This window comes from Lissotriton vulgaris, chromosome 7 (genome assembly GCF_964263255.1).
Source record: "Lissotriton vulgaris chromosome 7, aLisVul1.2, whole genome shotgun sequence".
NCBI lineage: Eukaryota > Metazoa > Chordata > Amphibia > Caudata > Salamandridae > Lissotriton > Lissotriton vulgaris.
This window is the reverse complement of record NC_141695.1, coordinates 1,193,343,460-1,193,364,397: the sequence shown is the minus strand read 5'-3', so window position 1 is coordinate 1,193,364,397 and position 20,938 is coordinate 1,193,343,460. Positions and strand designations below refer to the sequence as shown.

General features: G+C 55.5%; 1 protein-coding gene across 2 annotated transcripts in view; it reads right to left on the bottom strand.

The window, feature by feature from the left end:
- Window positions 1-20,938, bottom strand: part of RNF40 (ring finger protein 40) — a 244,231-nt gene that overhangs the window by 170,438 nt on the left and 52,855 nt on the right. For both annotated transcript variants that reach the window (XM_086931679.1, XM_086931680.1), the window contains exons 5-7: window positions 19,584-19,814; window positions 19,033-19,154; window positions 7,643-7,789 (exon numbers count right to left, since the gene is read on the bottom strand). In XM_086931679.1, coding sequence (XP_086787805.1) covers window positions 7,643-7,789; window positions 19,033-19,154; window positions 19,584-19,814 — 500 coding nt within the window. The remainder of the gene's footprint in view (window positions 1-7,642; window positions 7,790-19,032; window positions 19,155-19,583; window positions 19,815-20,938) is intronic.

The window sequence follows — 20,938 nt, the reverse complement described above, 5'->3', positions numbered from 1 at the left end:
TTCTGCACTTTCATAGCAAACTTACTCCAACAGTGTCTGAGGCGCTGGTGAACGTCACAGGTGCGAGGTTGCAGTGATAGGAGGTTGAAATGCGTGTGTTCCAACTGCAGGCGAGATGGTTTAGAGGGAAAATGTTGGTGTTCTAGCAGACTCGATTAACTTTAGATAGCTGACCGGGGAGAGAAACGGGGCGTGTCCATGGAGTGCACAAGTGGCAAGACCCAAAGGAAGAAAGGGACATGGCTGAATGACACGAGGCCTGCGCTGCAGCAAAGTCCTCAACCCAAACAAGGGCAACAGTAGCCTTTTTGGAAGACATCTAGGGGAACCCGATCAATATAGAATAACTCTTTAGCGAATAGGTAATGTTTAGTTGTTCACAGTGGGTTCAGAACAATGTCATTCTTAGCTACCAAGGAAGCCAGTAAAAGTCCTGTCTGATAAACCCGGATCCCTTTATGTGTGGGAGACTGTTTTGCTAGCTCATGTGGGAGCCAGGATACAGGGTCCTATGGGAGACTGGGATTGGGGAGTGGCGGCATGAACCTATCGGAAACAAAAAAGAATAGCAGGGCACATAGAGAGAAGGGGCAGACTGTAGAGGAAGAAGGGGGGGGGGGCAACCTAGAAAGAGAAGCCAGGCAGGGTAGAAAGAAACTGGGCAGGATGCAGGGAATGATGGGGTAGGATTGGAGAGGCAAGCGAGTGGCACGCTGTCTAGGAAGACTATAGGCAAACTCCAGACAAAAGTGGCCAGCCATGAGAGGTAGCTATGCTCCAAGCAGGGAGAGCGACGGTACAGGTATCAGATTTGTAGAGAAAGTAGACCACACTTCAGACATCAGTGGGGCTGGCTTCAGGCAGGGGAGGCTGCCAGAACTCAATGTCGGGTTGAGGGGAAAGGTGAGGGAGGAGGTGGGGGGTAAGGAATGCTGTGCGCAGACCGGAGAGATTTTCAGAAAGGAGGGGAATGGATAGTGGGCAGCCTTCAGACAGAGGTGGAAGGCGGTCTCCAGATATAGAGGGGCAGGAACAGCAGCCCTCCTATGGGGGAGGGTGAGAGTGACAGATTCCAGATATGGAAAGGTGGTCACAAGACTGATGCAGGGAGGGATGACCGTTTCAAGCCTGAGATGAGAAGGGAGAGAAGGTGGCCCCAGAACTGAGACGAGGAGGGACAGGGAGGGTCGCAACAAGGATAGGCATGGTGGGAGGGAGGCCTCTGGACAGAGACCGGAGGGGAGGAAGGGCAGCCTCCAGACAGAGACGGGAGGGAGGGAGGGAGGGAGGGAGGGCAGCCTCCAGACAGAGACAGGAGGGAGGGAGGGCAGCCTCAAGACAGAGACAGGAGGGAGGGAGGGCAGCCTCAAGACAGAGACAGGAGGGAGGGAGGGCAGCCTACAGACAGAGACAGGAGGGAGGGAGGGCAGCCTCAAGACAGAGACGGGAAGGAGGGAGGGCAGCCTACAGACAGAGACAGGGAGGGAGGGCAGCCTCCAGACAGAGATGGGAGGGAGGGAGGGCAGCCTACAGACAGAGACGGGAGGGCAGCCTCCAGAAAGAGACAGAAAGGGAGGTCAGCCTCCAGACAGAGACAGGAAGGGAGGTCAGCCTCCAGACAGAGACAGGAAGGGAGGTCAGCCTCCAGACAGAGACAGGGAGGTAGGGCAGCCTCCAGACAGAGACAGGGAGGGAGGGCAGCCTCCAGACAGAGACAGGGAGGGAGGGAGGGCAGCCTCCAGACAGAGACAGGGAGGGAGGGCAGCCTACAGACAGAGACGGGAGGGCAGCCTCCAGAAAGAGACAGAAAGAGAGGTCAGCCTCCAGACAGAGACAGGAAGGGAGGTCAGCCTCCAGACAGAGACAGGAAGGGAGGTCAGCCTCCAGACAGAGACAGGAAGGGAGGTCAGCCTCCAGACAGAGACAGGGAGGTAGGGCAGCCTCCAGACAGAGACAGGGAGGGAGGGCAGCCTCCAGACAGAGACAGGGAGGGAGGGCAGCCTCCAGACAGAGACAGGGAGGGAGGGCAGCCTCAAGACAGAGACAGGGAGGAAGGGCAGCCTCAAGACAGAGACAGGAAGGGAGGTCAGCCTCAAGACAGAGACGGCAGCCTCCAGACAGGGAGGGAGGCAGACTCCAGACAGAGAGGGAGGGAGGGAGGGCAGCCTCCAGACAGAGACAGGAGGGAGGGAGGGCAGCCTCAAGACAGAGACAGGAGGGAGGGAGGGCAGCCTCAAGACAGAGACGGGAAGGAGGGAGGGCAGCCTACAGACAGAGAAAGGGAGGGAGGGCAGCCTCCAGACAGAGATGGGAGGGAGGGAGGGCAGCCTCCAGACAGAGGCGGGAGGGCAGCCTCCAGAAAGAGACAGAAAGGGAGGTCAGCCTCCAGACAGAGACAGGAAGGGAGGTCAGCCTCCAGACAGAGACAGGAAGGGAGGTCAGCCTCCAGACAGAGACAGGAAGGGAGGTCAGCCTCCAGACAGAGACAGGGAGGTAGGGCAGCCTCCAGACAGAGACAGGGAGGGAGGGCAGCCTCCAGACAGAGACAGGGAGGGAGGGCAGCCTCCAGACAGAGACAGGGAGGGAGGGCAGCCTCAAGACAGAGACAGGAAGGGAGGTCAGCCTCCAGACAGAGACAGGGAGGTAGAGCAGCCTCCAGACAGAGACAGGGAGGGAGGGCAGCCTCCAGACAGAGACAGGGAGGGAGGGCAGCCTCCAGACAGAGGCGGGAGGGCAGCCTCCAGAAAGAGACAGAAAGGGAGGTCAGCCTCCAGACAGAGACAGGAAGGGAGGTCAGCCTCCAGACAGAGACAGGAAGGGAGGTCAGCCTCCAGACAGAGACAGGAAGGGAGGTCAGCCTCCAGACAGAGACAGGGAGGTAGGGCAGCCTCCAGACAGAGACAGGGAGGGAGGGCAGCCTCCAGACAGAGACAGGGAGGGAGGGCAGCCTCCAGACAGAGACAGGGAGGGAGGGCAGCCTCAAGACAGAGACAGGAAGGGAGGTCAGCCTCCAGACAGAGACAGGGAGGTAGGGCAGCCTCCAGACAGAGACAGGGAGGGAGGGCAGCCTCCAGACAGAGACAGGGAGGGAGGGCAGCCTCCAGACAGAGACAGGGAGGGAGGGCAGCCTCAAGACAGAGACGGCAGCCTCCAGACAGGGAGGGAGGCAGCCTCCAGACAGAGAGGGGGGGGGGGAGCCTCCAGACAGGGGAGGGAGGGAGGGCAATCTCCAGACACAGACAGAGACAGGGAGGGAGGGAGGGAGGGCATCCTACAGACCGAGACAGAGAGAAAGGGCATTCTCCAGACAGGGAGGGAGGCCTCCTCCAGACAGAGATGGGGAGGGAGGGCAGCCTCCAGACAGAGACGGGGAGGGTGGGCAGCCTCCAGACAGAGACGGGGAGGGAGGGCAGCCTCCAGACAGACACGGGGAGGGCAACCTCCAGACAGGGACGGGGAGGGAGGGCAGCCTCCAGACAGGGACGGGGAGGGAGGGCAGCCTCCAGACAGGGACGGGGAGGGAGGGCAGCCTCCAGACAGGGACGGGGAGGGAAGGCAGCCTCCAGACAGGGACGGGGAGGGAAGGCAGCCACCAGACAGGGACGGGGAGGGAGGGCAGCCTCCAGACAGGGACGGGGAGGGAGGGCAGCCTCCAGACAGGGACGGGGAGGGAGGGCAGCCTCCAGACAGGGACGGGGAGGGCAACCTCAAGACAGAAACAGGGAGGGGGGGCAGCCTCAAGACAGAGACGGCAGCCTCCAGACAGAAACAGGGAGGGGGCAGCCTCAAGACAGAGACAGCAGCCTCCAGACAGAGATAGGGAGGGGGCAGCCTCCAGACAGAGACGGGAGGGTGGGAGGGCAGCCTCCAGACAGAGAAGGGGAGGGAGGGCAGCCTCTAGACAGAGGCGGCAGCCTCCAGACAGAGACAGGGAGGGGGGACAGCCTCAAGACAGAGACGGGGAGGGAGGGCAGCCTCCAAACAGAGACGGGAGAGCAGCCTTCAAACAGAGACGAGAATGAGGGAGGGCAGCCTCCAGACAGACGGGAGGGAGGGAGGGCAGCCTCCAGACAGACGGGGGCGGAGGGCAGCCTCCAGACAGACGGGGGCGGAGGGCAGCCTCCAGACAGACGGGGGCGGAGGGCAGCCTCCAGACAGACGGGGGCGGAGGGCAGCCTCCAGACAGACGGGGGCGGAGGGCAGCCTCCAGACAGACGGGGGCAGAGGGCAGCCTCCAGACAGAAAGGGGCGGAGAGCAGCCTCCAGACAGAAAGGGGCGGAGAGCAGCCTCCAGACAGAAAGGGGCGGAGAGCAGCCTCCAGACAGAAAGGGGCGGAGAGCAGCCTCCAGACAGACGGGGGCGGAGGGCAGCCTCCAGAGAGACGGGGGCGGAGGGCAGCCTCCAGACAGACGGGGGCGGAGGGCAGCCTCCAGACAGACGGGGGCGGAGGGCAGCCTCCAGACAGACGGGGGCGGAGGGCAGCCTCCAGACAGACGGGGGCGGAGGGTAGCCTCCAGACAGACGGGGGCGGAGGGCAGCCTCCAGACAGACGGGGCGGAGGGCAGCCTCCAGACAGACGGGGGCGGAGGGCAGCCTCCAGACAGGGACGGGGAGGGAGGGCAGCCTCCAGACAGGGACGGGGAGGGAGGGCAGCCTCCAGACAGGGACGGGGAGGGAGGGCAGCCTCCAGACAGGGACGGGGAGGGAGGGCAGCCTCCAGACAGGGACGGGGAGGGAGGGCAGCCTCCAGACAGGGACGGGGAGGGAGGGCAGCCTCCAGACAGGGACGGGGAGGGAGGGCAGCCTCCAGACAGGGACGGGGAGGGAGGGCAGCCTCCAGACAGGGACGGGGAGGGAGGGCAGCCTCCAGACAGGGACGGGGAGGGAGGGCAGCCTCCAGACAGGGACGGGGAGGGAGGGCAGCCTCCAGACAGGGACGGGGAGGGAGGGCAGCCTCCAGACAGGGACGGGGAGGGAGGGCAGCCTCCAGACAGGGACGGGGAGGGAGGGCAGCCTCCAGACGGGGAGGGAGGGCAGCCTCCAGACTGAAACAGGGAGGGAGGGCAGCCTCAAGACAGAGACGGCAGCCTCCAGACAGAGACAGGGAGGGGGCAGCCTCAAGACAGAGACAGCAGCCTCCAGACAGAGATAGGGAGGGGGGCAGCCTCCAGACAGAGACGGGAGGGTGGGAGGGCAGCCTCCAGACAGAGAAGGGGAGGGAGGGCAGCCTCTAGACAGAGGGGGCAGCCTCTAGACAGAGGCGGCAGCCTCTAGACAGAGGCGGCAGCCTCTAGACAGAGGCGGCAGCCTCCAGACAGAGACAGGGAGGGGGGACAGCCTCAAGACAGAGACGGGGAGGGAGGGCAGCCTCCAAACAGAGACGGGAGAGCAGCCTCCAAACAGAGACGGGAATGAGGGAGGGCAGCCTCCAGACAGACGGGAGGGAGGGAGGGCAGCCTCCAGACAGACGGGAGGGAGGGAGGGCAGCCTCTAGACAGACGGGGGCGAGGGAGGGCAGCCTCTAGACAGACGGGGGCGGAGGGCAGCCTCCAGACAGACGGGGGCAGAGGGCAGCCTCCAGACAGACGGGGGCAGAGGGCAGCCTCCAGACAGACGGGGGCAGAGGGCAGCCTCCAGACAGACGGGGGCAGAGGGCAGCCTCCAGACAGACGGGGGCAGAGGGCAGCCTCCAGACAGACGGGGGCAGAGGGCAGCCTCCAGACAGACGGGGGCAGAGGGCAGCCTCCAGACAGACGGGGGCAGAGGGCAGCCTCCAGACAGACGGGGGCAGAGGGCAGCCTCCAGACAGACGGGGGCAGAGGGCAGCCTCCAGACAGACGGGGGCAGAGGGCAGCCTCCAGACAGACGGGGGCAGAGGGCAGCCTCCAGACAGACGGGGGCAGAGGGCAGCCTCCAGACAGACGGGGGCAGAGGGCAGCCTCCAGAGAGACGGGGGCAGAGGGCAGCCTCCAGACAGACGGGGGCAGAGGGCAGCCTCCAGACAGACGGGGGCAGAGGGCAGCCTCCAGACAGACGGGGGCAGAGGGCAGCCTCCAGACAGACGGGGGCGGAGGGCAGCCTCCAGACAGACGGGGGCGGAGGGCAGCCTCCAGACAGGGACGGGGAGGGAGGGCAGCCTCCAGACAGGGACGGGGAGGGAGGGCAGCCTCCAGACAGGGACGGGGAGGGAGGGCAGCCTCCAGACAGGGACGGGGAGGGAGGGCAGCCTCCAGACAGGGACGGGGAGGGAGGGCAGCCTCCAGACAGAAACAGGGAGGGAGGGCAGCCTCAAGACAGAAACAGGGAGGGAGGGCAGCCTCAAGACAGAGACGGCAGCCTCCAGACAGAGACAGGGAAGGGGCAGCCTCAAGACAGAGACAGCAGCCTCCAGACAGAGATAGGGAGGGGGGCAGCCTCCAGACAGAGACGGGAGGGTGGGAGGGCAGCCTCCAGACAGAGAAGGGGAGGGAGGGCAGCCTCTAGACAGAGGCGGCAGCCTCCAGACAGAGACAGAGAGGGGGGACAACCTCAAGACAGAGACGGGGAGGGAGGGCAGCCTCCAAACAGAGACGGGAGAGCAGCCTCCAAACAGAGACGGGAATGAGGGAGGGCAGCCTCCAGACAGACGGGAGGGAGGGAGGGCAGCCTCCAGACAGACGGGGGCGGAGGGCAGCCTCCAGACAGACGGGGGCAGAGGGCAGCCTCCAGACAGACGGGGGCAGAGGGCAGCCTCCAGACAGACGGGGGTGGAGGGCAGCCTCCAGACAGACGGGGGCCGAGGGCAGCCTCCAGACAGAAAGGGGCCGAGGGCAGCCTCCAGACAGACAGGGGCGGAGGGCAGCCTCCAGACAGACGGGGGCGGAGGGCAGCCTCCAGACAGACGGGGGCGGAGGGCAGCCTCCAGACAGACGGGGCGGAGGGCAGCCTCCAGACAGACGGGGGCGGAGGGCAGCCTCCAGACAGACGGGGGCGGAGGGCAGCCTCCAGACAGACGGGGGCGGAGGGCAGCCTCCAGACAGACGGGGGCGGAGGGCAGCCTCCAGACAGACGGGGGCGGAGGGCAGCCTCCAGACAGACGGGGGCGGAGGGCAGCCTCCAGATAGACGGGGCGGAGGGCAGCCTCCAGACAGACGGGGCGGAGGGCAGCCTCCAGGCAGACGGGGGCGGAGGGCAGCCTCCAGACAGACGGGGGCGGAGGGCAGCCTCCAGATAGACGGGGCGGAGGGCAGCCTCCAGACAGACGGGGCGGAGGGCAGCCTCCAGGCAGACGGGGGCGGAGGGCAGCCTCCAGACAGACGGGGGCGGAGGGCAGCCTCCAGACAGACGGGGGCGGAGGGCAGCCTCCAGACAGACGGGGGCGGAGGGCAGCCTCCAGACAGACGGGGCAGAGGGCAGCCTCCAGACAGACGGGGGCAGAGGGCAGCCTCCAGACAGACGGGGCAGAGGGCAGCCTCCAGACAGACGGGGCAGAGGGCAGCCTCCAGACAGACGGGGCAGAGGGCAGCCTCCAGACAGACGGGGCAGAGGGCAGCCTCCAGACAGACGGGGCAGAGGGCAGCCTAGAGACGGGGAGGGAGGGCAGCCTCCAGACAGAGACAGACAACAACTAGCTACAGACAGTGCATGCTGAATGTGTTCTACCTGCTCCAGTGCCTCTGCTAGGTGCTTGTTAAGTTTCTGCTCCCTTTTGCGCAGTTTCTCAATATCCCACTGAAGGTCTTCGATCGTCGTCTCCATCTCAGACACTTTGGTCTCTGAGGAGCATACTTTGTCTTGCAGCTCATTGTACTGAGGAAAGAGCAGGTAATTAGGAGAATGAGAGAAATCTCTGATCTTTCATCCAAGATAGATTGTACCTGATGCACCCACTGCGCCTCCTTATCTTCTAAATCTCACATGAGCCTGCCCTTAATCCCAACCGCTAGCTCAAACAGCCTATCCCAGGCTCTCCCCTCATCTACTTAGCTGTTCCCTACGGTCCTTGAAAATAAACCTCCGTCCTTCTCTTCCCCTATTCACTCCCCCTTAGTGATTTTCGTGGACTCACTCTTGCAGTCTTCATTACACACCTGGCTATCCTCCGCAGCTACTCATGGGTTCCTTTCCCTCTGCCAAGCATCCACCAAAAAATAGATGCATTTAACCTCATCCAAAGCTTCCTTTTCAGCCCTATGTTCCATAGCTGCCTTTCCTCTAGCCACTAGCTCCCCTCCTTCCACTTCTGTCTAGGTATATTAAATATCTGCCTCACTAGCTGCCCTCTACTGCAATCAATTGCAACTGCCTGCTTCCTCCCTAAGGGGAATCTAGTTCTAGATAAATATCCTCAAGATGCTGCTCTCTCCATCTCAGGAGAGGGTTTCATTTTTTTATTTTTAAAGCACAGTAAAAGTGCTCAGTTTGTAGATGTGAACTTTGCTTGATTCTTCTGTGGCGGTGCCGGTCTAGCTCCTGAATTCTGCAGACTCATGGGATACAGGGTCACAGAAAGCCCATTCACAGCAAAAAAGCACTTTCATAGCGCTACATGCCCTTGTCCAGAACTAAATGCAGCCAGAAAGAGGTAAGGCACACTTTTCCGTCCAAGAAACCCATAATAGCGCATGTTTTAGATAAAGCAGGCCTCATACCAGAACATGCCTACATAGAGATTTCCAGTGGTAGCAGAACCAACAATGAAGAAGGAAACTACAGTTGAGGATCCCAATTAGAAGGTGGGAAACTAGTCTAATGTACTGACTAGACTCGCGAACAAGGGCAGCCCTTTACCTGGACTTCAAATTACATAGAAGAGAATGTATCTACACTAGGGCCAGGATCAGTTAGTAAAGAAGAATCAATATATATCTGTCCACTTCATCCAATGTACCAACTCCTTGTGGCAGCTGAGCTGTGCCGCACGGAACGCAGGTGGCAGGAACAACCTCGCAGACAGGCCTGCAGTCTTCATTTACATGGCTTTAAATCTGTAATACAGTTCTAAGGCAGTGAATCACCAATTTGTTGAGAACCTGCTGGGAAATGTAAAGCATCTGCAACCAACTGGACCAGCCAAATAGTCCGTTTGCAGTCCACTGTGACTCTTCACAGTGTGGAAAGCAGTTACTCAGGCTGTTACACAGCTAACTACTAAGTAATTAATGGCATCTGCAAATGGAGAGTAATTTAGAACACTTACAATCGGCATCAAGAGGGTTCACATCCATATTTAACTAGCTTTCCTGATGTAAATAGCTGAAAACATCTCTTTAAATTAAGATTGGGTCTTTTCAGAACCCTGTACCACATGGAAATGTGCACAGGATTAGTACAAAGCCACAGGCGAAGTATAAGTGGATCCAACACTGTGGGCATCTTCGTCCACAGAACACTAAACTGTCTAAATATGTGCATAATGGAGATTTAAATGTGACTGGAGGAGGGTGAAACAGAAGAGGTTAAAATGTGTTACCTGTTCCTGTCATTTTTTAAATTGTGTTTTAATGTTAGTTTAGTTAATTTGTAAACATTTTATTTAAACTATATTTAAAAAAGTGAGCGACCCTTAAACTCAACTAGTGGACTAAGGCACAACAAACGTAAATCATTCATTTACAAACATCTCATCTTTTATCTATGCGCATATGTTATTTACCTGCTAGGTGATAATCTAATGCCTATGCCTTTACTTATATTGATTGGAATAGGATTAAAACTACAAATTGCTTGTCATAAAATGTTGAATTTTCTTAGTTTATCCACATGACTCGATTTGAATACCTTTCTAAAAACTAAATGTTTGGGGAATAAAGAGAAGGAAACATTGCGTATCTGTGTTTTCCCCATTACAGCCGTCTTGGATTTAATAATCAAGAGAATCTGTGTTTGGAAATGAAGAACACCTTTTTTAGATTTATTTTTGAAACTATAGTCAAGGTAATTACAAAATGCTGGAAGTGGATTTTTTTTTATAAATCTTTTTATTAAAACACACAAAAATAAATCATAAATACAAACCATAAAATACACTGGGTTCCGGTAAAGCAAATTACTAAATGATGTCACATCCTCTTAATCACAAAAAAATTCAATACAAATAATGACCTACGGGTTCAGGGATCCTCCGACATAGGTGAGTCGTCTGACACAGCGGGGGAGCACAAATATCCCCTCTATATACATTCCAAGCCCCCCAAATTTTCCCCCACGTCCTGGGTCTCCCCCTGGCCACATACACAGCACGCTCTCTAAACATACACCAATCCAGGTCCTCCATCCATTTCCCGAGAGAGGGCTGTTGAGCCACCCCATATAATTGAGCAATGTTACGCTTGGCAATAGCACATGCTAGCGAGGCCCACACCTTTCTGTGAGACGTAAGATCAATTGGTTCCCTAACATTCAAGAGACAACGCCGTGCCTCCAACTCAAAGTCAACTCCCCACACCTCTCGTATTTTACCGTGAACAGCGGTCCAATACTCCCGGAATAAGGGTACAATCCCACAGCACATGCAGGAACGTCCCGGCTTAACCACATCCCCTTCTGCCCTCACCACTGGCAGCCAAACTCATGCGCACTAATCATGGGCCAGTGACATAGCATCAGTGAAGTATCTTCAATTGCACCAACCTGAGTCTCATCTGGATAACAATGACTCTAGGCGAAGCCACTGCCTCCCTCCAATCCTCATCATCAAGGATCAGCCCATCAGCTGCCCATTGATCTCTGAGAGCCGCTAGGGGGTCCCCCATATAGTTAACAAGTTTTTTATAAATCAGGGAGATCGTTTTAGTCGGAACAGGACCATCAAGCACCCGATTCTCCAGCGGGGAGGCCTCCGGGGGGGGGGGGTGTCACCTCCCGGGGAATACTGGCTAGCAACGCGATCACTCCACTGCAGTGGATACCTCCCCTGCAAAGTCTCAAACGTGAGGATCCCATCCTTACCCCACATATCACCTACTCGGGAGTTCCCAATAAGGTCCCAATTATCAAAGCCTTTGATTTTCCATAGGCTACCCAAGCATTCAGCATTCCATAGTGGCGTAGCCATAGTTATCTTCCCTTCCCAATTAAGGGAGCGAGTTGCATCATGCCACACCTGAACAGCCACCGTCGCAGGCCCCACCAAGGGAAAACGCCCCCTTCTGGCATACAGTGCCCTAGAGAACTCACCACCGGGTATCTGGCCACGGTCCATGGCGTATCCAGGGTCATGTGGCGAGCCATAGGTGGCATGGTTAATTGCCACCAGCTGAGACGCCGAGTAATACCTACGGATATTCGGTAAGCCGATCCCTCGTCATACCAGGGCAGTGTCAGTTTAGCAAACGCGATTCGGGGCCTACCCTCCTAGAAGAGTTGTCTCTGGAGAGACTCGATCTCCTTACAGTACGACAGGAGAACCGGGTCCATGGAATTCTGGAGTACGTACAAGAAGCGGGGAAGCGCCATCATCTTAAACAGAACCGAACACCTCAGCATGGAGAGTGGAGGAGACTTCCACCGCACAACATCCCTCCGGAGCCTGGCCAGAGGCGGCAAAAAATTATTAGTGAACCTACACTGTAGATCTAGGGACACAAAGATGCTGAGATACTTGCACCCCTCCACCTCCAGCCTAACCGGGCAGCCCGCAGGAATAGCAGGAGGATCACCACTTAAGACTAAAAAGACCGATTTCGTCCAATTAATGGCGAATCCGGAGTATCTACCGAACACCGCCAGTACGTCTAACAACGCCGAGAGTAAAGTCCGGGGGGAGGTCAAATACAATAATATGTCGTCAGCATAGAGCGATATCTTATCCTCCCACTCGGACGTCCACCTGAGGCCCCTAATTGATCTGTCCCAACGAACCCACGCCGCCAGGGGTTACAGCGCCAAAGCAAATAACAGTGGGGAGAGGGGACAACCCTGCCGGGTGCCCCTCCCTAAAGCAAAATCAGCTGACCTGTGGTTATTTACAACCACACGGGCCAGAGGGCAGGAGTAAAAGAGGCGGACCCAGGACCGAAACCAAACTTATTCAAGACAGCAAAGAGATAAGGCCACTCCACTCTATCAAATGCAATGGTGGCATCCAGTGACAGCAGAACCGTCTGCTCATGTATCTGAGAGCCCCGCCCAGAACCCCGTGTAATCTGCGTAAATTAAGGGCCGTTTTACGGCGGGGCATAAAACCGGACTGATCCGGGTGAATCGGTGTTGTGATGCAGCTTCGCCAACACCTTCGGCTCAGCGTTCAATAAGGAGATCGGCCAGTACGAAGAACATTCCATTTTCGGTTTGCCCTGCTTGTATATAACCGCAATATTCGTGACACGCTGGTCGTAAGGAAGCTGGCCCCGCTCCCTGATTTCACTAAACATATCCTTGATAAAGGGAGCCAATTTATTTGCATTTACTTTAAAGAGCTCAATGGGGAGCCCGTTGGGGCCGGAGGCCTTTCCTGAGCAAACCCCCCTAATAGCCTGGGCCACTTCGTCGTTCGTAAATGGCGAGTCCAGGTAGTCCCTATCTTCAACCGAGAGAGTGGGCATCGGAATATCCCGGATCATGTCCGCGTTTTCGAACTCTGAGTAATCACACTCGGCAGTATACACCGCAGCGTAGTAACCAGCGAACGTGTCCGCAATCTCCTGCAGATCCGTTATTTTATCCGAGCCGTCGGGGTGCAGCACTGGTACTAACTGCGACGCCCACTCCCCCTTTTCCAACCAGGCGATCAATTTCCCAGCCTTATCTCCATGCTCGTACACCCTGATCTGGGTATCTGCCAGCTGCGCTCTCGCTCCATCACGCGCCAAGCTCCTATACTCATCCCTAAGGAGGCTCAGGCGGTGTATTCCCTCCGGGGTGGAGTCAAGCGACACCTCCCCTTCCAACACCTGCAGATCTGATTCCACTCTATCCATCTCCGCACAGCCCTTCCTTTTCTTCCCGGAGATAAACGTTAGCAATTCCCCTCTAAGAACCGTTTTGTAGGCTTCCCATAGGGAGCCTTTAGAGTCCACCGTTCCGACGTTTTCCTGAAAATAACTGTACACAACACGCACAATCTTCTTTTTTTGCTGCAGGGTCTCGCAACCGCCAGGCGCTATTAGGTGCCACCCTAGCCACGTCGTGCCCTCCAAGATCTAAACCGATCCAGACCGGCGAGTGATCAGAGACCCCCTCGCCAAGTGCCTCACCTCCCTGACCCAAGCCGCCTGTGCTGCCAGCACCAATACATAGTCTACCCTGGAAAGGGACTTGTGTGCAGCCGAAGCGTGAGTCTCCATCCATCAATCAGGCTAGTAGTCTCCACAAAGTCAGCCAACCATCTCCGGGACGGCAACAGAGCCTGCGCCGGGTGTAGGAAGGTGGATACCTGACTATGGTTCCCCCCAACTTTTTGCCTGGTGTTTCGCTGGTTTTCCGACTTAGTTGACCTGGGGCCCTGCCAATCAGGACCCCAGGCCTACTGCTCTCTCTCTAAAATGGATTCCCTGTACCTTAGGTACATTTCCAATTGGAACTGGGCCACCTTATCAGACCCTGTAACTCAGGGCATAGGTGTACCCAGGGCCTACCAGGGGCTGAAGCATGTATTATGCCACCCCTGGATGGCCATCTAAATCTGACACAACTGGCTGCACGACAGCTGGGGCAAGGTGGTGTAATCACCCTTTGCTTTAAATATAGTATACCTATATCTAACCCCAAAATGGACACACGGATTCCTATCAGTCACTCCTATGGCAGGCCTTGACAATCCTGAAGGCAGAGTGCTTGGAATCGTGTGAGATGGTGCTCTGGCATGAGCTGAGCCCGTTTGCAGCTTGCGGAACCAAGTCCTAATAGCTGTTCCATGATAACGCATACCATATACTCTTAAGTGCATTATAATCCTCGCGGTTAAATGCTATCTTTGGTATCACTTTATCAAAACATGTCGAGTAAGGTGTCATACGAATTGGAATACTAACCCCTCGCCAATTCTGGCGACGGGGTTAGCATTCCACCGTCCTAGAGGGACACGACAGGGACATAACTGTGAACCCCGGTTAAAGTTAACTGAAGCCTCAGCTCCACAAAATGGATGCTGCCACCACAGACACGAGTCTGACCTCCTGCTGCTGGGAGTCCTTCCAGCGAGGAGAGCTTGGACAAAGGGTTTCCTGTCGGGGGCGGTGCTAGCACCATCCCAGACAGGGTTTTGTGTATCCTGGGTAGGCAGGGCTTTACAGGAAGGTGACTGCAAGTGGCACCCCGGTGCTCACTACGCATCTGCCGGCTAGAACCAGTTCCAGGGGCACACCAGCCCCTGGCCTGGGGAAAGTCCGGCATGGGAGAGGGGTGTAACCACCCCCCTTCCTGGTCCCACCCCTAGGGCAGGACCTAGTCGCGTACCCACCCCTTTCTTTAGGATAAAGGCAGGAGCGGGGACCCTTCCAAATTAGATCATCTTTGAATCAAGAAACTACTTTCTACGAAAGGATCTCTCGACTTCTTCTCAAGATTTCTCCCTTGTGACTAAGGAGTAGTCACCCTGCATCCGCAGGCACCATCTAAGAACTCTGCGGTTTGCTGCACGTCCTTCATCAGGAATCCGACCGACCAGCACGACGAGACCCGGCTTCCCTGGCACCTCTGACCTCTACCTACCTCTACAGCTAAGCTGAGAACCGTAGGTGCGACGAGACCTCGAGGGACCGGCCATCATCAGAACTGCACGACTTCTATCCAGCACAACCGCCGAGGGATCCTCTGGTGAGTGCTTTGGGGTCCGAGAAGCCCCAACCCTGAGCAGCTCCAGCACCGAAGTCCAGCCTCCCAGGATCCACGAGATCTGCGTGGGGCCCTTCTGCTTTTTGCTGCTCCCCGCGTTGTTTGGCTACTAGCCCGCTGGCTTGTGGCCTTCCTAAACGGCGCCCGACGACATCACCGCTGCTGGTCTGGTTGCTCCAGACTGGCCCTTGCTCCCTTCCAAAAGAGGAGCACCCCGGACCCTCCTGGTCCACTCCAGATGCCATTTTAGGTCCACCGCGTGGGCTTGAAGTTGCCAAGACTTGTTGCCACAATCCTGGGCCCAGCGACGTCGACAGCATCATCCATCGTGGGACAGCTCGCACCTCCATCCTGGTCGCCGACAACGCCTCCTGGTCCGTGAGACTGCAGAGCCCAGCGTCGCCCACTCACCTAGTCGAGGTGACTACCATCCGGTGCCCTCCTGGTGCCATCTGACTACTGGCTAGTAGTCACGAACTTGGTCCCCTCTGCTTTCAGGTGTCATCCATCTTCGATCCAGGCTTGGATCACTTCGAACTATCTTCACTGGTCGCCTGCCAGCAACTTCTTTCTTCAGGCTCCTGGTTCGTCAGCGAGGATTCCCGACGTCTAAACAGACCTATGCAGCCGCAGCCCCTGGGCTAGGTAACTTCGGCATTTCGGTGCCCCAGCATAGCCTCACTATCTAAGGGTCCAGAGTCACTGTCGTTTTCGACCTACCTTATCGGGTTCGCCCGAGAACACTAACTTTGCTTTTACTAGCTCTCATAGACTTTGTCCCGCATCCCGCGTGAGAGTGCACACTCTGCACCCGAGTCCCCTAGGCCTCCTACTAGTAATCTGAAGGTTCAGTAACGTAGTCCTAGCGATTCCAAAGCCTATTAGTACAGTACTTACCTGCTAGTAATTTCGCATTCCACTTCCATAGTATATGGTTTTCCGTGCCCCTCGGGCATCTGTGTAAATTGTGCAACCTAAAGTATTTTCGTAAGAGTTTTGTTGTGTGCTTAATACCCTGTCCTCATAAAGAGTACAGGGCTGTTGTGATCTAAATAAATACACTGTTTATTTTCATAACACTTGTGTGGTGTCCTTTCACTTGGTATTCAAGGGGTATATGTGATGGTATAACAGCTGGCTTAACACGCCCTCTAGAGTTTAGCCCGAAGACTGCTCGTATCCACGCTACTAGGATAGCTGGTCTATAAGGTTGACTTACAACCAATCACCATAAGGGTCATTTGGACTGATGCATAGTGATCACTAGAATAGTGAGCACTGCATATCAGGCCAACTTCTCACATTGGTGAGCAGCGGTTAGGATTTGAGCTTGCTGTTGTTTTACCACACGTATTCTAAGAATATCTTGTGAAAGATCACATAAGTACTCCAGGTACATATAACTTAGCTTAGAATACTCTGAGTTCTACTGAACCAGCTGTTGTAGCTCCTCAAGGCTTAGCACACCTTGGCTACAACTCTTAGCAAGGGATCAGTAGGCAAACAAATAGTGTATGTAGGTGCATCACTTACACCACACTAGAAGCAGAATGTCAGACAAAGGAGGAAACTCTGAGTCTCCCCTTGTGTCAGTGGACTTTCCACAGGTCACTTCCAGATATGCTGCACTTAGCTTCCAGGAGATGAGACAAATCTGTACATCCAGGAAGCTAAAACAGGGTGCAAACCCTACAATTCCTTTTCTGATTGGTCTCTTAGAGACTTATGATGCTAGGAGGGCTGGTAACACAGAACCTTCTCATCCAGATGGGAACATGCCTCCCCTAGAGGGAACCACAGGTGACCCTGACCTTATCCATCTCTCTGCAGAAGGTGAAGAGGAGGATGAGGATCTAGAGCCATCTGAGGATGAGGCAGACAAAGGTCCAGAAGTAGTTAGCCAGCTAACTAGGGACAACTTAAGCAGGCATGAGAATGGTACTAGGAGACCCCTGGGGCCCCTCTCAGGCCAGCTTAACATTGGGAATGGACGAGTTAGGTCTCTATCCAGAGGCTCTAACAGATCCATTCGAACCAATGGCTCTCAGGCCTCTTCTCAAATAGGGATGACATCCCCTCAGAGAAGAGTGTATGAAGCCAAAGTGAGGGAAGTCAATCTGAGGATTGAAAGGGAAGAACTTGCCATGGCCAAAGAGAGGCTTGCCTTTGCTAGAGAGCAAAAGTTAAGTGGGTTAGATCTCACTGGTGGCAGCATTCCCCCAAGGGAAACACCATTGAATACCTCATGCCCTTGTCCCTTAGCTTCTTTTTGATCGACAAGAACCGCTGCCTTTGTTTCTGGACCGCCTGAGTGAAGTCCGGAAAGAACAGGAGTGTCGCATTCTCAAATTCTAGAGGGTCCGCCGCACGGGCCGCTTGCAGGATAGCGTCCCGGTCACGAAAGTTGAGGAAACGCGCTATGATCGGTCTAGGATTCGCCCCGACCCGGGGTCTGTGAGCGCGCTCCACCGTGAAAAACGTACTGAGTCCCTTAGGTTTGAGATGGTTAAGGATGAGGTTCTCGACAAATAGACAAATAGATCCGTAGCCTGCCCTTCAGTCTTTTCCAGGACTCCCAGGAGGCGAACATTGTTGCGTTGGGCCCGCCCTTCATACTCATCAAGCCGACGATCCGTAGACTCCCTTGAGGCCCTAAGAGCACGCACCTCCTGCTGCAACTGGTTCACGTCGTCAATAAGGCTTGTTGTTTTTACTTCCAGCGTTTTGACTTTCTTGTTCGACTTCGAGAAGTCCGCCCTGATCAGCCCCATTTCTATCGAGACGTGTCTAGTTTGGTATCAAGAGTCTCCATCTGCTGGCCCAGGGACGCCCGGACCCCAGTGATAGCTGCCATGAGGTCCCTCAAGGACGGCTCCTCTTCCGCGGAGTGGTCATCGGCGCCTCCGCCAGGACCCCTCTTAGACTCGAGAGGCGACACCTTGGGCATAGTGTATCTATCCAGCTTATTAGACTGCACCTGCCTGGCACCCCTGGTGGTCTTAGGGGCTTGTCTATCAGAGTCCTTCTTAGTCGCCATGGTGCCCCCCAAAGGGCTTCGGCCGTCCCACGCAGGAATAATCTGTGGCGGGCAACGGCTATCGTGCAGGGTCCAGCCGTCGGACAAAGGGACCGATGCCCTCACCCACGGAGCCACAAACCAAGTCCGGAACCGGCCCCACAGCAGCAACAGCAACCGGGCCAAGTATCTCCACAGGATCACACAGTGCTCTGCTCGACTCCAGCCGTTGACCACCGGGCAAAGGAGGGATCACCCGGAGGGCCGGGCACTCAGAATAAATGGCTACACCCAATCCGGGCTCCGGGATAGGCACAGGGGCCCAGCGTGGTCCCCAGATCACAAGGGAGCACCTCACCAAATCCTGGCCCTCCGCGGCGACCCACCGTTCATACGAGGGGACCAACCGTCCCCTGCCGCTACCACATCGAATTCTGGGCGGGTCACCGCGATAGGGCCTCACCGCGGCCCACCAGGAAAGTCCTCAAAACAGGGCGGCCGCCTGGTGTCAGGCGCCCGCAAAGCAGCCGGGGCGCCATCTGCAACCCCACTGGAGAAGGCACCTCGGGGCTCAGAACAGGGGGCAAGTCCACCGCAAGCCCCTTTTCAGGCTCCCCCCATGTCTGGGGGGGGGGGGGGGGGGGGGGGGGGGGGGCAGAGTAGTAAGCAGGGCCAAGGGGGAAAAGCAGCCCGCGGCCCCCGCAACCGCCGCAGGCCGACTCGGGCCCCCTCCGGCAGCCGTTGTTGTTGGATTACGGCCGGGGGACCGCAGGCACTCGAGTCCCCGGCTTCCCAAACTGCCGAGCAAGGCCGCGCGATCACCGGGGCACCCAGGAGAGCCGGGAGTGTCTCAGCAGGCGTCGCTTTGGTTCCCCCACGCGTCGGATGGGTCGAGGGACAGGATTACAGGCAGGATGGTGAGTCGCGAGGCGGAGGTCGTCCGGAGCCGATCTTCAAGTGGCCATTTTGGTCGCTGGCTCGGCTCCTCCTCCCAAAGTGGATTTTAATGAGTTTTTCAGCTGCTTGTTATTTTTTTAGCTATTTAATTATAACAGAGCTTTTGCATACAATTTAAATGTATTCAAGTAGCTGGTTGCCCCCAGAAGAATCAATATTGCTAAACAAGGGGTATTGTCTGAATCCTGTCACTTTATCACATCTCATCTATTGCTGTCCTATATTCAACTGCACCCTAAAACGTTCTTCTCTCAGCCCCTGAAGATGCCCTTGCCTTAGTATCCCACTCTATCCTCTCCCTCACCTGCAGTGAGATTCGGTGGTGCTTCTCCTGCAGTTGTGTTGCCAGGTTCTGCAGCCGTCGGTTTTCTTTGCACAAGTCTTTGTTCAGAGACTTCGCCTGCTCTTCCAGGTGCTCGAAGCTGGCTGTAAAAATCAAATGGTCAGCACTGCTACTGTGCAGAATGGACATGGGGTAGTGGATGCATGTGAGGGTAAATAGCACTGCTCAAGAGAATATGAACAGGCACACGGAATGCCAGCAGACAAGTCACAGGGGCCATATTTAAATATGGTCTTAGAACAAGGGTGTGAGGATTAAAACAACGGGCATAACACATGAGCAAACTGTCCATCTTGCACCAGGGTGCAAGATTGATTGTGCAGAATGTATGGGAAAGATATGGAAACATTTACTACTTATTAGAGCTTTTCAGAGAAAAACACATTAGTAGAGGTTGGCCAACCTGAGAGGGACAATGGCCCATTGGCCATCCTTCTCTTCAATGACCTTAGAAAGCAGGCTGAGTGTTGCATATTGAGCTTACAGCCCACCCTAATCACATAACATCTTACTTCCGCTGTGGATCTTCTGACAGAGATCCTCTATCCTCCGATGCAACTTGTTTGAAGCCTCCACAATTCGTGACACTGCCTTTTTCGAGAACTCCATGCGACCTTGGATCTGCAGTTCCATCTCCTCACTGCTGCTGCTAGCCAACGTCTCCAGGAAAGACAGAGTGGTATCATTCAAGTCCCCATCCGACTTCTCTGGTACAGAAGAGGAGGGTGTTAGAGTAGCTGCATCTACAAATAAAAGAAAAGTAAATATTAGGTTTCGGCAAAATTAAATCCAAGAATGCATGCAAAGGATCCCAAAGCACTGGATAACAGAAAGGATGTACCAGGTGTGAATGTATACAGCTGGTTCATTTTCAAAGATTAATTTCTCACGAACTCCTGCGATCCCTTGTCTCTGTTTTTTGAATCCCACAGTTATTTACATCTTTGTTGAGGGCAAACGAGGCTCCTACATTGCTCACATCCACACTGAATAAGACGACCAAGAACTCACACCCGAGTTCCTTCTTTCTGGTGAGATTTTCGGCTCACTTGCCTGCTTCCCCTAGTATCTCCTAAAACGCAATTTCATTTCACTTTGTGTAATCCCTCGTCTCCCCCCTCCTTTTCTTTTTCCTTTGTGTGTATGTAGAGACGTGTGTCTATACCACGGACCACTATACTCAACCTGGTCTCGAGCCTGGCCAAAAGTATCACCGGCTAAGCGGTGAGCACTTTCACTTTATTCTGTTCTTACGTCTTACGGGCCTGTTACATTTCTCGCTATTTTACTTTTCTGTTTCTGATCTATATTCCGTTTTCCTCCCTCTGTCTTTATTCCATTCCAGACCATTCATTCTGCTTTTTCAACCCTACAGGTACAGCGTGCATCTCATTCTGTGATACTATTAGCAACACTATATAAAGCGCCAGCATGTTTTGAATTCTAAATTCATGTCATACACTGTATGAAAATGGCAACCACAGGTTTTTTTTGGTACCGAACTTGGTACTTTTTGTTGATGATCTTTTCATCGAGTATTACTCTTTGATACTCTTCCGTGGTTTCATGATATTTCGTCTCCCTCCTTCCTGTGAACACGGTTGCCACACCCCTTTCTACTGTTTCCCACAACCATCTCCGTGTATATTTTTGGTTTCCACTTTTCATGACCGTAGCGTATTTACACTTTGTTTTGGGTGAAGTGTGCAGCACTTAAAACAAAGTCACACTGTACAACCCGTGTTCTTTCTCAAATTTGTCGTGTTGTGTATTCTATTGCCATTTTCATATATCTTTCCCAGCCCTGAGGAGTCGCGGAAATTACATTCCGGTGCGACGAAACACGTGTCGGCTGGCTACAAAGATA